Source organism: Physeter macrocephalus, chromosome 8 (assembly GCF_002837175.3).
Source record: "Physeter macrocephalus isolate SW-GA chromosome 8, ASM283717v5, whole genome shotgun sequence".
Taxonomy (NCBI): Eukaryota; Metazoa; Chordata; class Mammalia; order Artiodactyla; family Physeteridae; genus Physeter; species Physeter macrocephalus.
This window is the reverse complement of record NC_041221.1, coordinates 56,925,101-56,947,388: the sequence shown is the minus strand read 5'-3', so window position 1 is coordinate 56,947,388 and position 22,288 is coordinate 56,925,101. Positions and strand designations below refer to the sequence as shown.

The following is a 22,288-nucleotide window of genomic DNA, read 5'->3' as shown; positions in this document are numbered from 1 at the left end:
ACAATATAAAACAAAATAAAAGGCTTGGCTATTTAAAGTAAACTATAAGAATCATAACTTTAAAAAGCAGTGAGTTTTGTGTATAAATTGCAGAATTAAAACAATATCTAAGAAAAGCTGGAAAATGTTTTTGTTTTACTGACACTTAAATACAGGACGTAACTTACTTTTGAGAAACTATGCCTGAGCACATGAATTATGTAATTCATGGCTCTTTATAAACACCAACAGGCAGTACAAAAACTAGATTACTCGTTGAAGAAATAGGTCATCAGCAAAATTCTAGTCCAAGAGGCCTCATAATAATGCTTACAAACCCAATAATGTGCTGAGGTATTTTGGAATTTGGGCCAGCAAAACTGATAGTTCAAAACGTACAATTAATAAACGCTACCTAAAATTTTATCTTTGTGACTAGACAAGATTTGATACTTAAAGCTCTTTTATTCAATTTAGGCACCATTTATAGAAGGGGTGACTAGAATTCAGGGATCTTGAGATTTGCATGGTAGTACACTCTAATGTGTGGAATTTTCTTCTCCCACATATTTTTTTAAGTTAGTTTTTAAAAAAATAGTTCTTCTAAGAATCTGAAGCTCTATAGTTTTCTTCTTGCTTTGAAATAGTAATCACAATTCCAGTAGAAGCTTTATTGGGTGGGTCAAACTGTCAGAATCTCAGTGAGCTCCTTTTTCCCTGACTGTCCTTAGCCCTCTGACTGGCCTGGACATTTGTCTTGGCATTCCCGATGAGTCTTCAGATGGAGGGAAGAGACTAGCAGAGAAGCGGGGCTGAAGAAGCTGCCTATGCATATTGACCTGATTCTGAAATGCTTACACTGCAAATCTAAAAATATATTCTAAGTGTAAAGCCCATGTAAAAATTACTTGCACGTTATCTTTCCATCTCTCTACTGATGACAATGAAACACTCTGAGTAAAGCTTTTGCCCTAAGCACCAAAGAATTGCTAAAGAAAGGAAGAGATGGTTAAGAAATTACTACGATTTCAATTAATGTCTCCAATGACTGGGATATAACAGAGGGTATATCATTATTCTTTAGGAAATAGAGATAATTCCAAGGTTAATTGAAGTGGTCAAAGGAAGGAGTAGACATGAGTTGACATTCCTTATTTCCATGTCAAATTAGAGGAATTAAGAGTGTTTTTTTTTCAGAAGTGATGTGTATTTTATAGATTTGTAGGGAAGGAATGCAAATTCACAGTATATTTCATTTGAGATAGTCAAGAAACAGACTTTATCATGGGGTTCCAAAAGTAAATTGGTACATCTAGTTAGTTCTATAAGCTAAAATGGACATAGAAAATATTCAATTTAATGATAATTATTATGATTCGTGGTTGGTATCCTAAATCACTAGTAACCATGCCACATGTGTTAAGGGGAAAGGCCTTTTTGAATTCTCATTTGCAAAAAGAAGAGCTAAAAGATTTCATTATCGATAATTTGTCATTAAGGATTTCACTACAGATAGACATCTGCTATTTCCAGATGTCCAAACCAGTGTTTGTCAACTTTTTAGGATGTGTGTTAAAGATGTCAGGGATCTATTTTGAAGTCTTATAAAAATATTATAATCTAAGAAAGTTGAAATAAATATTGGGATAGTATTTCTCTTTTTTTGTTTAAGTCTATGTCAAGTAAATAAAATACCTTCTTATTTTAATCATTTTGATTAATTAAAGATTTCCCTCCTTAACTCAATAGTGAATAAGGAGCAAATATTCATACCGAAAAGCAACCTTCACTGAAAATACATGCAAATATCATGTTTATCATTAAATGAGATAATTATTCTCTGCTGTTCATGGAAACAAATATTTCTTTATTTTTTATTTTATTTTATTTTTTGATTTAATTAATTAATTAATTTATTTTTGGCTGTGTTGTGTCTTCATTGCTGTGCATGGGCTTTCTCTAGTTGCGGCGAGCGGGGGCTAGTCTTCATTGCAGTGCACGGGCTTCTCATTTGGTGGCTTCTCTTGCTGCGGAGCATGGGCTCTAGGTGTGTGGGCTTCAGTAGTTGTGGCACGCGGGTTCAGTAGCTGTGGCTCACAGGCTCTAGAGCATAGGCTCAGTAGTTGTGGCACACAGGCTTAGCTGCTCCTCGGCATGTGGGATCTTCCCAGACCAGGCATGGAACCCGTGTCCCCTGCACTGGCAGGTGGATTCTCAACCACTGTGCCACCAGGGAAGCCCACAAATATTTCTTTAAAAAGAGATGAAAGAACTCTTCTCTCTTCAATTAGTATGGTTCTAGGCAGGGCAATTAGGTAAGAAAAAGGAATAGAAGGCATTGGATTGGAAAGGATGCCTCTATTTGCAGATGAAATGATCTTATATATAGAATATCCTAAGGAATCCTCTAAAAAAGCTATTAGAACTAATAAATAATTCCAGCAAGATTGCAGGGTAAAAGATCAGTATAAAAAAAATTGTATCTCTATGCATTAGCAATAAACAATCTGAAAATGAATTAAAAGATTTCCATTAAAACAGCATCAAAAGGAATAAAATGTTTAGAAATATATTTAACAAAGGAGATGCAAACTTGTATTCTGAAAACTACAAAACAGTTTTGAAGGTAATTAGAGGAGATCTAAATAAATGCAAAGACATCCCATGATCATGGGTCAGAAGACTTAATATTTTTAAGATGGTAACACTCCCCAAATAGATCTACAGATTCAGTGTAATACCCATCATACTCCCAGCTGGCTTTTTATTTTTTTTGCAGAAACTGACAAGCTGATTCTAAAATACAAATGGAAATGCAAGGGACGTGGCATAGCCAAACAATTTTGAAAAAGAAAGCATAGTTAGAAGACTTACAATTCCTGATTTCAAACTTACAATAAAGCTATGGTAATCAAAACAATGTGGTACTGTCATGAAGATAGACATATAGATCAATGAAATACAACAAAGATACAAGAAATAAACCCATGTGTTTATGGTCCACTGATTTTCAACAAGAGTGCCAAGACAATCCAATGGGGGAATGAATAGTCTTTTCAATAAATGGTGTGGGAATATCCACAAAGAATGAAGTTGGACTCTTTACTTACACCATACACAAAAGTCCATCAAAATGGATCATAGATCTAAATATAAGGGCTAAAACTGTAAAGCTCTTGGAAAAAAACAGGAGTAACTGTGACTTTGGGTTAGGTAAAGTCTTCCTAGATATGATACCAAAAGCATGAATGACAAAAGAATAAATAAATAAATTGGACTTCATCAAAGTAAACACTTTTGCGCTCCAAAGAACACCATCAAGAAAATGAAAAGACAACTTACAGAATGGAAGAAAATATTTGCAAATCATTTCTGATAAGAGACTTGCATGTAGAATATACAAAGATCTCTTACAACCAAATAATCAAAAAGACATCCCAATTAAGAAATAGGTAAACAATCTGAATAGACATTACTCAAAAAAAAATACACATGGCCAATAAGCACATGAAAAGATGTAACTTCATTAGCCATTAGGGAAATGCAAATCAAAACATCAATGAGATACTACTTCACACCCACCAGGATGGCTATAATAAAAAGACAGGTAGCAACAATGTGGAGAAATTGGAATCCTCATACATTGTCGGCAGGAATATACAATGGTATAGCCCCTTTGGAAAACAGTTTTGCAGTTCCCCAAAATGTTACATTAGCTACCATATAACTCAGCAATTCCACCCCTAGGTTTATATCCAAGAGAATTGAAAACATGTGTCCATACCAAACCTATACACAAATATCCATAGAAATATTATTTATAGCAGCAAAAAAGTGGAAACAACCCAAATGCCCATCAACTGATAAATGAATAAATAAAATTTGATATATTCATACAATGGAATATTGTTTGGAAATTTTAAAAAAATGAATTACTGATAAATAGATGAACCTTGAAAACATTATGCTAAGTGAAAGAAGCCAGTCAGCCCGTCACAAAAGACCACATATCGTATGATTCCATTTATATGAAATGTCAGAATAGGCAAATCCATAGAGAAAGAAAGTAGATTAGTGGTTGCCTGGGATTGATGGAGGGGTTATCAAGGAAAAAAACAGCAGTAACTAGTGATGCATACAGGGTATCTTTGTGGGGTGTGAAAATGTTCTAGGATCCATTGTGGTGATGGTACACAATTCACGATTAGGTGAATATACTAAAACCCACTGAACTTTAAATGAGTGAATTTTGTGGTATGTGAATTATATCTCAGTGAGGTTATTATTTTTAAAAAAGAGAAATGGAAGTAGAGTTTCTATACAAAGTTCTAAACCAACTGGTTTGAAAGATTCTTTTTCCTACAGTAGAAAAGCCTACTACATAGGCGACACTAATACCAGAATTTCCCAGCTCCATTTATCACATAAGCTGTAGAGTAAAAATTCTTAATTTTGTCCTGGTGTTTGAGTTTGACCCATGCCACAACTGCCTTTTGATTTCAAGATCTCACAATTTTGAATTCCATCTTGTTCATCTATGTCATCCTAAACTACCACTAGAAGGATTTATATATTTGGCTTTGAGCAGATTATTTTTCATATCCAATTGCCACATGTATTTTCTATAATTTGCTTACCATTTCTCCTCTTCTTAGGAAAGGATATCCAACTTTACATGTGATATTATGATTGGATTCACAACTGTCTTTTTGGATAGCCTAGGAAGAGAAAGTAAACAGAATTAGAGCAGACACACAGGTGAAATACTTGAGCTTGATGGTCTAGAATTTTCCCAGCTGAACCTTAGACTGCTTTGCTAGGATTTGTTTCTCAGTATAGTTGTGAGAGTCACAGCATTCTGGGATCACTTGTCCCACAGCCCACGGAAATGGGAAAACATCACTTCGGTTAAGGATGGCTGTAGGATGAAGTGCATCACACCAGCCTGTCTAGATCTTCCACTGAAAAATGGGAGTACGAACAGCATCTACCTCACAGGGTGAATAGGCGGCTGCACAAAATAACCCACACATACTGGACTGACACATGGAAGCCCACAGTGAATGGTCGTCACTTGAGGAGTGGGTAAGAGCTTGAGTTCTGACCTGGAAACACCAGGATTTAAACTCTGACTCTACCACTGTTAGCTTTATCCTTGTCGGGACTCCTCACTTCTCTGGGCCTGATTTTCTGTCAAGTGGGGTTAGTCGAACTCTATCTCATCAAATTGAAAATGACCTTGAATATGAGACTCACCAGTATTTTACATACCAATAAGAAGGAAACAATAATGCTGCCTGTTAAATTAACATAGCAACTGTAAAATGCAATTACAGAAATGTTAAATTGGGAAAAAAGGGATTTATCTGAGAATCTCTGTAGTATAATAATACCTACGTACAAAGGAATTAATGAGAGTTAAATAACTATGAATAAGTAGAACTTGTAGAACAGTTTCTGACACATAATATGACTCAAGAAAAGACTGCCATTATTATTATTACTATTGTTGCCATTAATAGGAGGAGAAGAGAGGCCTTGTTGATTTCATAGCTCTGCCTCTCTGCCAAGGCCATGAAGTCATTTGAAGAAGATACAATGATATTTAATATAGTCCTCTTTTCTGAGAAGAATTCAGTGGTAATATTTTCCCAGCATCAATTTGCACATTTGGATTTTTAATTAACATTCTTTCCTGAATCTAAAATAGGTGGTAGTATAGGATGGATAAACAAGGTCCGACTGTATAGCACAGGGTATCCAATATCCTTTGAGAAACCATAATGGAAAAGAATATGAAAAAGAATATGTATACATATGTGTATAACTGAGTCACTTTGCTGTACAGAAAAAATTAACACAATATTGTAAATCAACAATACTTCAATAAAATAAAAAACTATAAAGAACTTAGAATAGTACATATCAGTAATAAATTTTTATTATTATAAAATAAAATAGGTGGTAGTAATATAGGACATTTTTAAAGCCTATCTTAGTATCATGTCCCTAAGTGATATCCTAATAAATGGAGAGAAATGTCAGTGAAAATCTGAATTTATAGAAACTAGACAATTAAAGTGTTTAATATTGTATATAATAAGTGTATTTGCTTTTAATATGAATTATATACATTACTAACTCATATATACTGAATTTTAATTCAGGGGAATTCATTCAGAGATCAGAATTAAAAGCAAAGTTCAAATTTGGAAGTATTAATTAATCCTGATAGAGCATCTTATGCAGCTGTATGTTATTGCCAAAATAATAAAAAACATCTGGGGAATGCCCTGGTGGGCCAGTGGTTAGGACCCGGCACTTTCACTGCCAGGGGCCGGGGTTCGATCACTGGTCAGGGAAGTAAGATCCTGCAAGCTGCGTGGCATGGCCAAAAAAAACAAAACAAAAACCAAAACAACCTTCTGTCATGACAATGAGACATAATCATTTACTACAACTCTCTTGCCAGTGTAAGGATTGTGCATAGAAAAAGTAGGGAATGGTATCGATTTTTTGGCATGTAAATTTTTTGTTATTGTTCAGCACGTTTATTACTCCTTCTCTGCCCTTTTGTTAAACTGTTTTGACTTTGAGTGTTATGCTTATTTTTTTTCTTGACTCAGTCTCAATTTCAGTGGTGTAAGGCTTCTGTGAAACATAAAGTTTTGGTATATCAGAGATCTTTTCCTCATACTGAATCCAAGAAGAGTCGAAGAGCTCTAAAGAAATATATCCAAAAAAAGCTTTTAAAAAACTCTTGGTCCTTTCACCATCAGTGAGTACTAATTTTGTACAAAATGCTTTCTATTCTAAAATCAATGTAATAAAAATTTACCTCAGTAGTATGAAAAGTAGGTTCAACGTGTGAGTATTACAAGAATAAATAAATGTAAAACTAAAAGTTTACCTCAATTCCTGAAAAAATTAGATTTGGAGAATAATTCACTATGGTTCTGGTGTTATAGGCACTGTCCTCTTTATTTTTGACTGTGAGGCTAACATTGAACTTATCATTGTGGGACCTGACAATAAACAGGCCCTTTTCTGTGGTGGAGACATCCAGGGCGAGGTCCGAGATACATTTTTCCTTGTTTCCACAATCTTTGGCAAAGGGAATCTGAAATATTCACAGAAAAACATTTTTCAAACTTTAGCTAGGCATTATTGAAAATTACCTACGAACTTGCAGAAAAGAAATGACATACTGCCGAAAGAAGAAAATCTTAAAGAGAATAGATTTCATTGTAGAAATCATAAGGAATTTTTACAGTTCTTCCTATAATTGATAGGGGAAAATCATAACCTTTACTTTTGGTTATAAATTCTTCCATTCCTTTAAGGAATGCACAGTTTCCACAGATGTTTTTCAATGGCTTTCGTCTGCCAGAGTAGAACAGTTTCAAAGAAATAAGTCAAGTACTCTACGATCCAAAGTTATGAGAGAACACTGTAACACTCACCTCTGATTATGAGATTTTCTATTTAAAAGAATCAAATACTTAGGATCATAATAGCCTCAGTCAAGAGGGTAGAAAATGAGCAAGCCACATAACTGGGAGCTTCCCTTGACTCCTTTTCTTCATTAAGCCCTTCCCCTTATCTAATCCATCACCAAGAACAGTCCATTCTACCACTGTTCTAAATATTTCCCACAGCTCTCCTTGCCTCTCCATTTCCACCACCACCTCTAGTCCAACCCATCTTATTTCCTCCCTAGACTAAAGTAACAGCTTCCTGACTGGTCTCCCACACCCACTCTTGATTCCCTCCAATCATTCTCCACTGCGCAGCTGAAGTAATCCTTAAAAAAAAAAATCCAGTGCTATCAGCGAACCAATTAAAACCAACAATGGCATTCCATGGTTCCTCAAAAACATTTAAAATCTGTGCAGTGGCACAAAGTCCTGGTGATCTGGCTCCTGCCTGTGCCTCCTGCCTCTTCCCACATGACCTTCTGCCCTCGCTCTTCAGCTTCAGCCATGCTAGTGATTTTAGTTTAGTTCCTTTTATGCCTCAGAACCTTTGCACATATCCCTCTGCTTGGACCACTGCTCTTCCACTTCCTAGGCGTCAGGTCTCAAATGCAATGTCATAAGTTCCAGGGAGCGCCCCTTAACCCTTCAGTCTAGCAGAAGTTCCCGTTGAGCTCTGGAAGTTCTCCAGAGCATGTGCTTTAATTACTACCTAATACCTACTTCCTAGGTTAGACTGTAAGCTCTGATGTCTGGTACATATAAGACACTCAATAAATATATTTGGAAGGGAGAAGGGAAAGCAGAAGATAGGTGCGGGGGGAAAGCTAATTCTCCACCACTAGTGATTCCTGCATTGGTGCCACACTTGTGATCCCATCCTTTTACCCACTCACTCACTGTCTCTCAGGGGTGGGACAGTAGACTCTGTGAATTTGGAAGCAAAAACTAGGTGAACACAGCTCAGTCCCTTCCTGCCTCTTCTGCTCTTGGGGCGGTGGTGAGCTCATGGGAAGCATACATCTACATTTCCATTCTGCAAGTTTTACAAGGTGGGCCCCCGGAAAGGCTCGAGATTGCTGGCCTGAGATTGCTGAGCACTGCTAATGACCTATTTGCTTACCTGTGGTCTACGCCTGGCTCAGTAGGAGGACACCCATTATACCCAAACCATGCCCTGCAACCCAGTGTTCATTAGTAATAAAGGGGAGTTCCAGTTGGCCAACCCATGTCTTTCTTTCGATTGGTCCTAAATTTAGGAGCGATAAAAATAGGTGTCATTTATAAGTTCCCTTAAACTCCAACAGTAGGAAGTTAGAAGAATTGGGAAAAGTCTAGAAGAGTCTAATTCTTTTTTTTTTTAATAATATAATTGATTTAGGCTTCTGTGTATACATCTGTTTATGTGTTTCAGTTTTTTCCCCAATATATCCACAAATAAGTATTCTGAATTTTAAAAAATCTGACTTACATATTCATGTACTGAATTTGGTAAAGAATCATCGAGAACGGGCCCATTTTCTGGATCGGTAAGATTAAAATCCAAAGTTATTCTCACAGAGTCCCGAAAGTCATGCTTGTCCTAGAGGTGAAAACATAAAATATGTTATCGGCATCATATTTATTGGATGTTCTGACCTTGTCATGGCTTCCTTCTTCTGCCCTGTGGGCCAGGCTCACTGGACATTCTTGTGTACCTGATCTGACATATGACCTGATCAGGTTTTTGCTTCACTGGAGAGAGACCACCCTTCTGCCTTGACAAGGGACGCTGCTAGAACGAACGCAGATGCTTACTACTGTGACCAGTTGACTCACGTCCAGCTTCTCAGATGGGTCTGCTGGAATGATGGATAGGTCGTACTTGGCCATGTCAGAATGTACCCCTCAAAGCTACTTACATAATAATATCCTTTCTCTTGAGACCTCGAGCTAAAAATCACTGTGTAATACTTATAGGAAAGTCTTTCAACTTCAAGAGAGCAAACCTTCTTTAAATTGAGTTGCATTTCGTTAATATAATATATACCTTGAGTTGTAAGAATTTTATATGTGAAATGATATGAAAATAATATGGATGTGATGAACATTGTTTATACTATCATCAGTGACAGCCATCATTCATGACATGTCCAGAATTAAGAGCTTTATATACATTATTGAGAATTATTTCAACAATCCTCCAAGATGCATACTAATTACAGTCTTTATTTTACAGATAGAAAACTGAGCCTCTAAGAGACTAAACCACTTTGTCAAAATTACTCAGAAAGTGAGGAAGCTGGGATACAAATTCCATCCTGGCCGACTCCAGAACAAATGTTAAAGTATCCATTAAAATCCAGAAGAATTTCGGAAATTTTGAAACTAGTTCATTCCTTTTAATCCCAGTGCCTAGATATAGCTAGATACTAAATTTTTGGAGAAACATACACTACAGTGATTTTTTAGCAGGTTGGAGGCACTGCCAAATCTGGTTTCATGACTTTTCAAATCTTATCCAAGTTCTAACTCCTAAATGTTCAATTCTGATGAAACAAATAAAAAAAAAACCCTCCATTTTTATTTTTCTAATCATAAATTGACTTCAATGTTGACCAAATAAGCTTATTTTGACATATGTCCTGGGGAATATTGACTTGAAAATCACTGAGGAAGAGTAAACATGGCACACCAGCATGCATGTCTTCTGTCACTTTCCTGCCCCTGACTACAATATTTTCAAAATATGGAAGATGAATGCATCAAGAACACAGAAATAAGTCAGAGGTGGGGCAAATAGTCCTATTTCATTTAAAATTCCAAGATCATGTTCAAGTCTCAAGTCTCAATCTCTGTTAACAAAATCAGTGTTTTCTCAGTACATCCATTCTGCTTTTCTTCTTCTTTAGTGTCATGTACATTTTAAGAAAATGTTTAAGAAACTCCTGTCCCACATCCACAGCGACCCAATAAAATACATTTAAATGGTTCAAACTGGCTTATCAGCCATCTCTAGAGGTTAATCATTTGCTTTCCAAGGTTCCCTCATCCACCAAAACAGGGACAGGTAGCACAAAGTCTACAGATGATAGAAAATACCAGATCTTTTTCCTTTAATCTAAAGTCAAAGAGTGAAACACATAGTTCAATGGACAAGAACAGACCCCGGAATGCATATGGCCCAACAGTTTCCCCTCAGGGCATTTAAGCACTTCTGATGGACAAGGCCCACAAAAGTTCAACTATGCTTTCAAGTTGAAAGAAAGAAAGAAAGAAAGAAAGAAAGAATGAATGAATGAATGAAATGAATAAATGAATGAAATACAAGGTCTCTATCAACTGGCGTACTGTGCCTTTTAACGTTCCATAATATATGGATATTTGATAGCATACACAGGGAAGATGAAAGATAGTTTTATGAAATGTATTTGGAAATTAGAAAATCAGACCTGTGATTTTCTGATAAAAGTGAACAAAGTTTAATTCATGATTTGCACTTTGAAATAAAAGTAAGATTGACTGACTTGAAATAGACATTTTTGACTTGGAACAAGGCAGCTATTATATATGATTTACTTGCCAACATGTAGAAGGAATGCTTAGTGCATTCTGATTCTTGAACTGTGATGTTTCTTTGAATCTTCCTCTCTTGAGTTCCAGAGAAAAAACTCCGTGATATCTGTCTTAGAGAATCTAGTGTGATACGGTACTGCATATCTATAAAAATAAAAAAGAATAATTGACAGACATGTTCATTTCAGGTGATTTTCATATGATGCAGTTCATTAAATTAACATTACAGAAAAATCTCTTGGGCGATCAGTCGACAAAAGTTCTCTGTTATTCAGCATATCCATACTACTGTAATACAATGTATTTGCAGTCATGAAGATAGCCTTGAGAAACTCTATAGAACTGCTTTCTGAGTTCACAAGGCTTTTAATGTTTAATTACACTTATTTTAAAATGTATATGTATGTTTACACACACACACGCGCGCGCACACACACACACACACACACACACACACACACACACCCCTACATACCACCTAATTTCTTGTCCATGCCTATGTTTACTGGGTTTTCACTTAAATTTTTTTTTTAGTGTAGAAATGTTGGAGCCCTGATTAGAATATTCGTTATGTTGTATTTCAGTAGAGAAAAAAATACATTAGTGACATTTTAACCTATTTTATAAAAAATGTCATTTTTGACTATGTTCAAAGGATATAATAATATACGCTTAATAAATAAGCTTAACAAAATAAGCATACCACAATGAGCAAAACAAGTTAAACCTTATACTTTCTATGAAGGCAACAACCTTTCTTATTTGATTGCTTAATTACTATATAAAAATAAGACAAATGTTGCATATGAAAATGTTAATCGTTATTTTACATTCCTATACCTCATTTATCTTCCAGTCAGAGGTCCACTGCAGATCATAAATATGCACATGTAGAACAAATTTAGAAAAACAGATTTTAAGGATTAGGGGGTTTTCTCATTCTACCTGTATTTGGTTTGCAGAGTAAATTACTCTTCGGCAGCCAATGGCCTTCATAGTTTTGACTCCAACACGTTTCAATATCATTAAAAACCGCTTTAGAAACTGTAGAGTGCAGGAAAAAGGATACCCAGGCTGACGTGATGTGCCTGAGAACACACACGGAATCTGTCTGACACTCAAAAACCAGGGTCACCTCCTGACTGGAGCAAAGGAATCTCAGGAAGGTAGGGTGGCTGGGCAGTCAGGTCCTCTGCAGTAACAGTCGTACTGGAGAGAGCCCAGTTTCCAACTCTGCCTCTCAACTGGTGTCTCTGTCTTTCTCTTTCTCTTTAGCACTTGACTGTTCAGAGTCAATAGGAGAGCCAGAGGGGAAACATGGAATCCAGCTGCGGAAGGCCACCAAATATAAGCATGTAGTTTCTGCTCCAGAATTTACTGGGTTCCATAACCTATTCCTTCTGCAGTAGAATTTTTTTCACGGTTCAACATGTTTGCAGGGGCAAATGTGATGTGCAGATTCCTACCATCGAGGGAAATAAAAAAAAAATACCTGACTGGATTTCATCATGCGGGAGCAAATACATTGTCCTCCTGCCCCAAAGCGCTTCTGTATATACGACACTTACCAGCTTCGTAAACCCTGTCTTCTTTGGACTTCAATTTCACATCAAAGCACACTGTGGCATTTATGCATACTGTTTCCTTTCCCTCCACGCGGCAGTTTTTCTTTTGAATATTCACTTTATTGGGTTCAAAATTCATGGTCACTTTAACTACAGCCACATCTCGAGACCTGCAAACACATAAGCCATGGTGATGACTCACACATTTTTACATTTAATGCATGCCATCATTTTGGGAGTGCAAAGTGAGTGCATCCAAGAGGATTCTTCTTTGTATACAGTATGGGCTCTCAGGACTCCTTTCTCTCTTGAATCTTTGATATAGAAGAAATTGTAATTGATGTTCTGAAGGCACCCAGGTTACTCTGGAACCATGTTAGGCTTTGGTTTCTGAAGGGTAGCAGAATATGCGACCCTAAAATATGGCTATAGGAGTTTAGGACAGGCCACCCCCAAACATGCCGCTTTGGTATATTGATTTTGAGCTGCAGGTACTTAAAACACAAAAAATGCAGGGAGGGGCTTTCTCTGAACTCTACTTACCTGCTTAAAGACAGATAGATCCTCCAAAAGAAACTCAGTTGTCATAAATCTCTACCCAGGAGTTTCATCAACCAGGGAAAACTAACTCATTACAAGAGAGGAGGTTGCAGTGGACACCACACCCAGACAAACTTTGTTGCAAACAGTCTTACCTCCCATCTATTCTCCTTAGGGCCTATTCATTCATCTTTCTCCCCTGAGGCCTACAGCTCCCTCCCCTTTCCCTATTAAGATGATTTTTAAGTGTGAATGCTAAGCTACCTGCGGAAGCTATTCATTTTTCCCTGGGATCTCCCATGTATACATGAGGTATACGTGTTAATAAACTTCTGGGTTTTTTTTTTTTCTTATTTGTCTTCTTTTACTACAGTCGTCTCAGCCAAGAACTCAGAAGGGTAAAGGCAAAATTATTTTTCATCCCTTACAATTCATAGGCCAAAGACCCATATTGCCCATTATAGAAAAGAGATAAAACCAAGCAACCAGGTGCAACCTCAGAACCAAAACCATATTTTCAGCACTTTTGAGTTTGTTCCCAATCTGGAAAGAGTCCAGAGGCCCCTGGACATCGTTTCTGCACTATAATACTTGTCTGTTCTTCTTGTAGGTTCAGCCTTGTCCCTGTCTCTGAGAAGAAGCAGAATAGCATTTGAAGCACTGTGCTAGGCACATATGCTATTTATTATTCATTTACATTTTAAATTAACTTTCATAACAAGACATGTTATTATCTCTCTTTTATATGTGAGATAACTGAGGCTCTGAGAGATCAAGTATATTTTATCCAAGGTCAAAAGCTGTTCAGAGGGCAAAACTGGGATTTAAAACTCAGTCTTTTTAATTCCAAAGCCCAGTGATTTCCAGTAATCTGAAGTGAGAGCAGAGTAATACAAAATTAGGCAGAGTATATGGAGCTTGACGCTAATGCCTTAGAATAAAGCCAGCATAATTGTTGAACACCGTTATCTGGTTTCTGCCTTGTAACCAGACTGGCTCTTTAGAGCTAGGTATCTTGTGAATACATAGGTCCCTGCTTATGCTTTTGCGTTTTAAAAGAAATATTATAGTTATTTTTCTTTTACAACAATTTATGCATAGAAAATATGAAAATATAGTAAAGGAAACAAAGTAAATACAAATCAGTTGTAATTCTATCATTTAACAATAATCACCATTCATATACATATATATGTATGTCTGTATATAGAGAGACGCATATACACACATACATGCATAAGTACACACACACACACACACACACACACACACACACACACTGACCCATATACATATACAAGCATAAATACTTTAAAAACATAATATAATAAACAACCTTCCAATATTTCTATTTTTCTGAGAACATTATTGTTAATGGCAGTATACGATTCCAACATATGCATGAACCATAATCTAGTTACTCAAACCTCTCTTACTGGATATTTATCTTACCTTCTTTAAAAAAATATCTATAACCTACAGCACTGTGATTACTCTAAAGACCATATATCTTTAACCATAGATTATATCTTTAAAAAATTATTAGGAGGTAAAATTAAAAAGTATGAACATTTTAAGGCTTTTTAACACTTCAGTGACAAATGCCTGCTAATGGGTTTTAACCAGTTTACTGTTTCACCAGCAACGAATGAGTGAATGAGCGTGTCTAGTTTTCTGCTTGGAAGTTTGGATCCTCTGGGCATGAGGCTGCCTTGACCACTCCCCAACCCACATCTCCTCTCTGCCCCACGCAGATCTTTACAGCGTCTGTGGCAGTCTACCCACAGGATGGGGTTCTCCCATCTGCTCCTGGATGTCCCTGACTGCTGGGTGGGCCTATGTTTATCACCTGCCATCCATATCCACTCTCAATCCCTCCTTCAGCATTGAAAATCTTGGTCTTCACGTTGAAGTATACTGGTTTAGTCCATTTTGCTGGGCGACGACAGGGACACAAGTCTGTCATTCTGGCCCCTCAATGATAAAGCCTTGACTGGGGACAGGAGAGGCCAGAAACAAGTTTTCAGGGCTTTGTAAGAAGTCCTTGAGACAAAACTGGAGAACAAAAATCGTCCTTAAAATGTATGTATATTTTTTAATATACAAGGGTGAATACAATAAATATTTCTGGGTAAAGATTATCCTAATGAATTAATCCAGGATTAACAGTTCGAACAAAAACTAAATGTTCTCTTTGTTCCTGAAACTGGTGGCTTCTGGTCTGGAGCCTTGGTTTCGGGTGGGCTCCCCAGAAAGTCACACCCATTGCTGCCCAGCATTCTCCCCTCTTAAGCATCTCCTTTCAGTTTTCCTTTCCCTCTACTGTACAGTTAAAAAATTTTTTTAAAAAACATAATGGTTACTCTGTATAGTTTAGTGTACAACTTTTATTTGACCATGAGTTCTTAAGGATTATTTTAAATTATGACAAAGTCATATTTTCCAGTCTCTGTCTTCACCTCTTTCACAATTTTCTTTACTATCCTTCTACATAAAGTTTGGCAAAAGACTATCTGAATTGCACTAAACTAATGATTAATTTGAAAGAATCAACATGTGGACTTTCCATTGAGGCACATGGCATAAACAGTTTTTTATTTATTAAATCCTTCCTTTATATGTCTTAACAAAGTTTGCAACATTTTTCAAAATTATCACACAAATTTCTTGTTAAAGTTATTGACTTTTTTTAGTCACATTTTTTTCAAATAGAACCCTTTTGAAATCGTGTCTTATTAACTAGTTAAAGCTAGTTATTAATGCTATTAATTAACAAATTATTTTATTAATAAGTTAATTAATTAATAAAATGGTATTAATGAATATATCTGACGATTGATGAGGATTTTACAGTTAACTGAAATTAATTTGGGGATGCAGCATTTTAAAGGCTGAGAAAAGATATTACTGTAGATGCTTCTATGCTTGACCAACAATGTAAACATAATCAGACAATGGTGCACAAATGTCTAGTTCTGTGTGTTAGGTAAATGAAGAGCTAAAAGCTTGTAAGTAACTTAAATTTAGGGAAAGTTTCTTGTTTATATACATCCTGTATGAGGCTCACTTTTCCCCTATGCTTCCCTCCAAGCAGAATACTTATCTTAGTGACAATTACATAATAGATACCCCAATTAAGAGTTGATTCTATTTGTTCCTTTAATATGGTTTCTCTATTTTTAAGATTTATCAACTTCTCAGATTCCCAAACTGCATAATTTTTATCTGAATAATGGAGCACAAAAAGAAACAGACATTTGGTATATAAATTCTAATCATACTCTGAGCTCTGGAACTATTTGGAAAATATTATCATATTAATTGGCTGTTATTCAAATACATACCAGAAGAGGGCAGCACCACCAAGGCCCCCAATAGTGACATCAGTCAGACCGTCACCATTTAAATCCATTTCTCCGTGGATAGACTGGCCAAAAAATTTCAGTGTCTCGCCATCTCCCCCTGATGGAATACGCTGTGAAAATCCCAGCAGAGAGTTTTTAATGTCAGAAGAGTCTCTTCAAAAACAGTTTCAAATAAATCTGAGAACTTGGATTGGTTAACAAAAAATTAAAATTAGAGATCTTTTGGAAACCTGCCCAAGAGGCCCCTCATGTGGAGACAAGAGGAATTACTCAGATATTCCCAAAGGATATTCTTTTTATAGTGCAGACAAAATCATTTTCAGGGTTATTGACACCAGAGAGAGGGGAAAATATTATATAACGTCATCTTGTCCAACCCTCAAGGAAAACATTATGAGTAATTGGCTCTACTTTCTAGTTCCTGTTCAATTCCATTACACAGAGATATTTAAAGGTGCTGTAAACACATCATACAAGCAAGAGGGGGAGTACAAAATTATCCTAGGGTCAGTTTGGGGTTCACTGAACTTTGAGGCTGGGTATAAATAATACATGCTATCAAATACATTTTTCAATATGCAATCTTTACTGTCTGTCAAAAGTGGTTCTGAAAGTCAAGAGCATAATAGACTCAATTTCATTCATATGTATCCACAACGTTGGGAAGGCACAATGAATATAGAGTTCTCGAAGACTGATCTGTGCACATTACCATACATAATGTTTGACATCTGTACTTCCTGACTTAGCTTGGGTTCAAGCTGATAATATTTTAATAGAACCTGATGGCAGGGAGACCCGACTGACAGACACTCCCTAAACTTGGGATCTCCTTATGCTCCTGTTTTTCCACTTAAATATCATAAAATAAGAAGCAAAATAAGGCAAACCAGATGGAAACATTTTTCATGCTTAAATGTTTGTGGCTCAGTGGAAATTATTTCCTTAATTTTTCAGCAAAAAAATCAGGAGTTATTGGCCCCACTGTTTCTGGAGGACTTGATTCAGTTTGATTCTGGATCATTCCATACACAAGCAGCACCTCTAGTTACTATGGAAATGAATGAGCACATCTTCACCTATCCTTGGGAAAGCATTTTGCCAATAATTAAACTCAACTCTAATATTCTTTATAGTTTTTGTTGCTTAAAGTGGCACCTTGATTTACCACCATTTTACAAAATTAATTGCTTATGGCAATCTAGTTTACTTACTAATGATTTAAAAATCCTTCTTTTTCTACTGCAAATGCCACTCCATTAAATGTGAGGGATTGAAACTGTATGAATAAAGGGGTAGAACACAAGAAACTCCTTCCTTCAGTTCCTGATTCCATCATGCCCCCATAGTTAATTCAGCCTATTTCCAGTTACAAAATACCATGAAGATTTTTAACAGAAGCAAATCACTTATTAAATGGATAGGAGTGTCATTATGGAAATATGCCCTTTATTTTGTTGTTTCACTATTAAGGTCATTATGACTTTATGAAAAATTAAGCACAACTTCGCAAGACATGAATATATTTTGAGAATTCTATTGACTACAGAACCGAAGAACAATCAACTGTAAAGAGAAATAATTGATGCTCTGATTTTCTTTTCATGTTATGTAAGCTAGGAAAGTAGTGAATTCTATTTTATTTACAAGTAGTTGTTCAATGCCTAATTAACTATGGTTACTTAAAAACAGACAACTACATTAGAAGAATTCCTTTAAACTCTTTTACTTTTATAATGCATGAAACACTTCTGTAAATAGACATTTTTCTCATGTAGGAAAAAGTTACATTTATGTATAAGAGCCATTAACTGACAATAAATTTAAAACAAGAACAAAAGAAATCCCCTGCAGGTTAAGTTTAATTATTCAGATTTTTTTTTCCAAGAGGGATTACTTGGGAGAAAATTGTAAACCTTCAGAAGCCCAAATTTATTTGATGAAAATATACCAATTTAATTCATAAATATAAACTTAATGTGATTTTATTATAAAAACATGGGTATTGAATATAAAAACAATTTCACCTCCTTTATTGGCTAAATCATGTAATTATTGTTCTCTTACTCAGAAAGTGGTATCCTCTGTTTAGGATCAGGCACACTGTAGATGTTAAATAGCATTGTTAAAAAGTGTTCTTTTGTTTTGCTTTTTTTACCATTTCAAAAGATCAGGTCATGGAGACGAGGCAAATAACAACAGAAAAAAAAAACTAGATAAAAGAATAGAATTACAAGAAATTCTTCTATAAAGAAAACTTAGAATTAGAAATCTAGTTTCCCAAGAGACAGAAGAAAAAAATTAAATAACTCATGAAGCAAGACAGGTGACACCTGGTATTGAACCCACTTAATCACTTAAGGGCAAGAATCACAGAATCAGAAATATATGTGGAATATAATAAACCAATGTTATCTCAATGAATAATAAAGCTAAAAAAACCCATATATTGCTACTGATTGTATGACAATACACCACTGTTGTATTGCAGTAACATCCACTCCTGCTACACTAAATTATAATTAAATAGAATCTGTAGGTTTAACGTCTTACTTGTGCATACTCTTCCCTTATAGTCTTGCCACTTCCATGATAAATGTACACGGCTCCCCCATGATCATCTTCCAGGGGTGCTCCTATCACGATGTCATTAAATCCATCAAGATTGAGGTCTTTCACAGCAGAAATAGCTGTTCCAAAACGAGCCCCACATGGTTCATTTTTGTTTTCCTTTGTGCATGAATTGTGCTTCAGAGACGAACAGCAAGTCTGCTTCATGGGTTCCAGGCTCATTTGATATTCAAACCTTGTCTGGAAGAAAGATAAACAGGATACTTATGGATTTCTGTCATTACTACAGCAGAGCGAAGTTTCTAAGTATGTCCTAAATCAGCGCTACTAAAAACCATGTGTACCTCAATGGTAAAGTTTGTAAAATTTCTTAAAAAGTGTGTCTATCTGAGAGCAAAGTTAGAGATTTCAAAGAACAGGTTGTAGAAGTGTGGGAAAGATGATGTATTGAGGATTTTAATGGATCCTCCTTTTAATGTAATCAAGTGAGTACATAACTCACAGCAGCTTTTTAAAGCTGAAGAGCTGAATTTTAAAATCCTCAACTCGTGTCACTATCCTTTCTTCACCCATTATTGTGCTTTTTGGAAAAGTCTCTCTCTATTCTCCCCTATAAAGGACGGAAAGTGCTAGCAATGATGAACAGGAACACATTTTCTTGGGAAAAACAGCACAGGACCACAAAATGTTGACAGGAGGAATCAAAAAGATGATAGGAAGAAAGATATGTAATTTATGATTTAAAATAATTAATATGGGAAAGACTCTAATAATTTAACAAGCTAAATAGATACATCTCAACTTTGCTGTAAACAGCAAAAAATTCTTCTAATGAAGAAATCAAGAATTATTTCGCTTAGCAAATATGTCTAAAGTTAGGATCAAAAAAACAAAATCTCACTGTAGCAGAGTGAAGTATTCCAAAGACCATAGCAGTTTGCTCAGTCTTTGGTGTCACTGCCTTAAAGTTCACTGCTTCTCCAGTCTCTCCCCCTTCCCCCCTTACACACACACACGCACACACATGCGCGCGTGCACACACACACACACACACACAGAGCTTGAACTGTTAATGTGTGTGACCCACCTCTAGACCAGAGCTCATGAATGGTTGCCCTGTGAATTTAGCAATTTAGTGAGATTTATTTATCTTTATTCTATATACTCTTTAAAAAGTTCACATTTACAAGCAGAAAATATCTAACGGTTTGAACTACTTTATCAGAATTCTAAATGTTCGTTTAGAGACTGAGGAGTTAGTGAGGTAGGCTGGCCCTGAAAGCTTCTTTGCTCCTTTTGCCGAAGCGAGTGAAAAATTAGAACAACATAATTAATTGAAATTTTAAGAAAGAAAGATTCTCCCAGATTTCTACCCAAATTATCAGGTTACGGTTACCATTACCTGATTCAGAGCATAGATGTACACTTTTCCTTGTTCCTCCTTCTCTGTTCCCATGAACATGGGAGCCCCGACTAGAAGAATGTCAGTATTAGAATCTTTATCAATGTCAATTGTCGTTAAAACACTTCCAAAGTAGGAACCGATCTAGGACCCAAGACAAAACAGAACAAAACAGTCTGATGAACATCAGAAATTCTCAAGGAGACTAAAAACCTGCATTTCTCTTACTTATACCAATTGAGAAGAGTATTCGGGAGTCAGATGACAAAGGAAATGAAATATAGAAACCAATGCTACCTGAGAGCTCTTTATTGGCTCTTGCATGAAGCTAATTAATATTAGGACTATCCTGGGGGATGAGCAGTTGTCATAGATCCTGTAGCTTGAGAATAAGAGAAAGGATTTCCTTTGTATTTCACCCTAACCTCTCTTCTCCACAAATCAGAAAAGATCAGTAATAATACAACAAATTTTTAAGGAAATAAATGAAATAAACAATAGAAGGCATTCCTGAATGGCTTCAGTATATGTTTAAATACACCATGAGGAACTGAATTACCTCGGAACACTGGGGCAACATATTTCACCTTAGAGTCTTAGAAAACTGTCTACTCAACAAAATTGCTAAGTCTTGTCCCAGCAGCTATGAGAGATAGAGAAATATAAAAGGATTGCTGGGGACCATCCTCTAGCAGGACTGTATTTTCTCTTTAATGATAGGGATGAATTTTAGGGAAATCCAGGGTACTTGTGCTTCATTATCCAAGTGCAATAACATTCCCAAATGTTGACCTGTGTTTGATATTCGATGTGCTGTATAATTTTCTCCTTGAAATTTCCTGTCGTCTTCCATGACTTTACTTTTGCTCTTCTGATTCTGCCACTGTATCACAAACCATTCTTTCTTTCCATTTTGCTGGCTCCTTTCTCTCCTTCCATTCCCTAGATTTTGGCCTCCCCTGAGTTCAGACCTGCAACTATTCCCTTCCCTTAGATGACCAATCCTTCCCTACCAATTCCCACTATCTCAAATGGCAAATTCACTCCATCCTCCTTCTCAAGACTCCCAGTTCTACATTTCTACACGTTGCCAGACAGCTGCTAGACACTGATTTTTTGAATGTCCTTTTCTCACAGGCTTATGAAAGGTTTAAAAGGTCTTTGCTTTTAGGTTGACTTAAATACAAATGTTAAATAAAATGTTGTAAGATCTGGCAATATTGGGTCTTCATTCCCACATGGCAATAGCCGTCTGAAGCTGAGCAGGGGCTAAGCCCGTAGATGGTTCACAAGCTGCCCAGCCCATGGCTCTCACTTCCTATTGTCTTCTGTCCAGCAGCTTTTTTATTTGCTTACCTCCCTGCCACCTGCAACCATTTGGATTTGTGCTCACTGTTACAGAAAACATGTCTAAAACCAAATACCATTTAAAAAATATCTCAACTGCTTGAGTTGCCGACATTCTTTTTTTTTTAATTTTATTTCATTTATTTTTTATACAGCAGGTTCTTATTAGTTAACCATTTTATCCACATCAGTGTATACATGTCAATCCCAATCTCCCAATTCATCACACCACCACCACCACCCCCTGCCGCTTTCCCCCCTTGGTGTCCATACGTTTGTTCTCTACATCTGTGTCTCTATTTCTGCCCTGCAAACCGGTTCATCTGCACCATTTTTCTAGGTTCCACATACATGCGTTAACATATGATATTTGTTTTTCTCTTTCTGACTTTCTTCACTCTGTATGACAGTCCCTAGATCCATCCATGTCTCTACAAATGACCCAATTTTGTTCCTTATTATGGCTGAGTAATATTCCATTGTATATAT

General features: G+C 36.2%; 1 protein-coding gene across 6 annotated transcripts in view; it reads right to left on the bottom strand.

Moving 5' to 3' along the window:
* The window catches only part of ITGA1 (integrin subunit alpha 1), a 168,992-nt gene that overhangs the window by 24,562 nt on the left and 122,142 nt on the right, over positions 1-22,288 (bottom strand). For all 6 annotated transcript variants that reach the window (XR_008618050.1, XM_055086552.1, XM_055086550.1 and 3 more), the window contains 8 exons: positions 20,453-20,596; positions 19,033-19,290; positions 16,459-16,589; positions 12,578-12,744; positions 11,017-11,153; positions 8,926-9,036; positions 6,890-7,099; positions 4,617-4,697 (listed from right to left, as the gene is read on the bottom strand). Coding sequence is in view for 5 of the 6 variants with exons in the window: in XM_055086552.1 (XP_054942527.1) it covers positions 4,617-4,697; positions 6,890-7,099; positions 8,926-9,036; positions 11,017-11,153; positions 12,578-12,744; positions 16,459-16,589; positions 19,033-19,290; positions 20,453-20,596 (1,239 nt within the window). In the remaining variant the exon portion in view is untranslated. The remainder of the gene's footprint in view (positions 1-4,616; positions 4,698-6,889; positions 7,100-8,925; positions 9,037-11,016; positions 11,154-12,577; positions 12,745-16,458; positions 16,590-19,032; positions 19,291-20,452; positions 20,597-22,288) is intronic.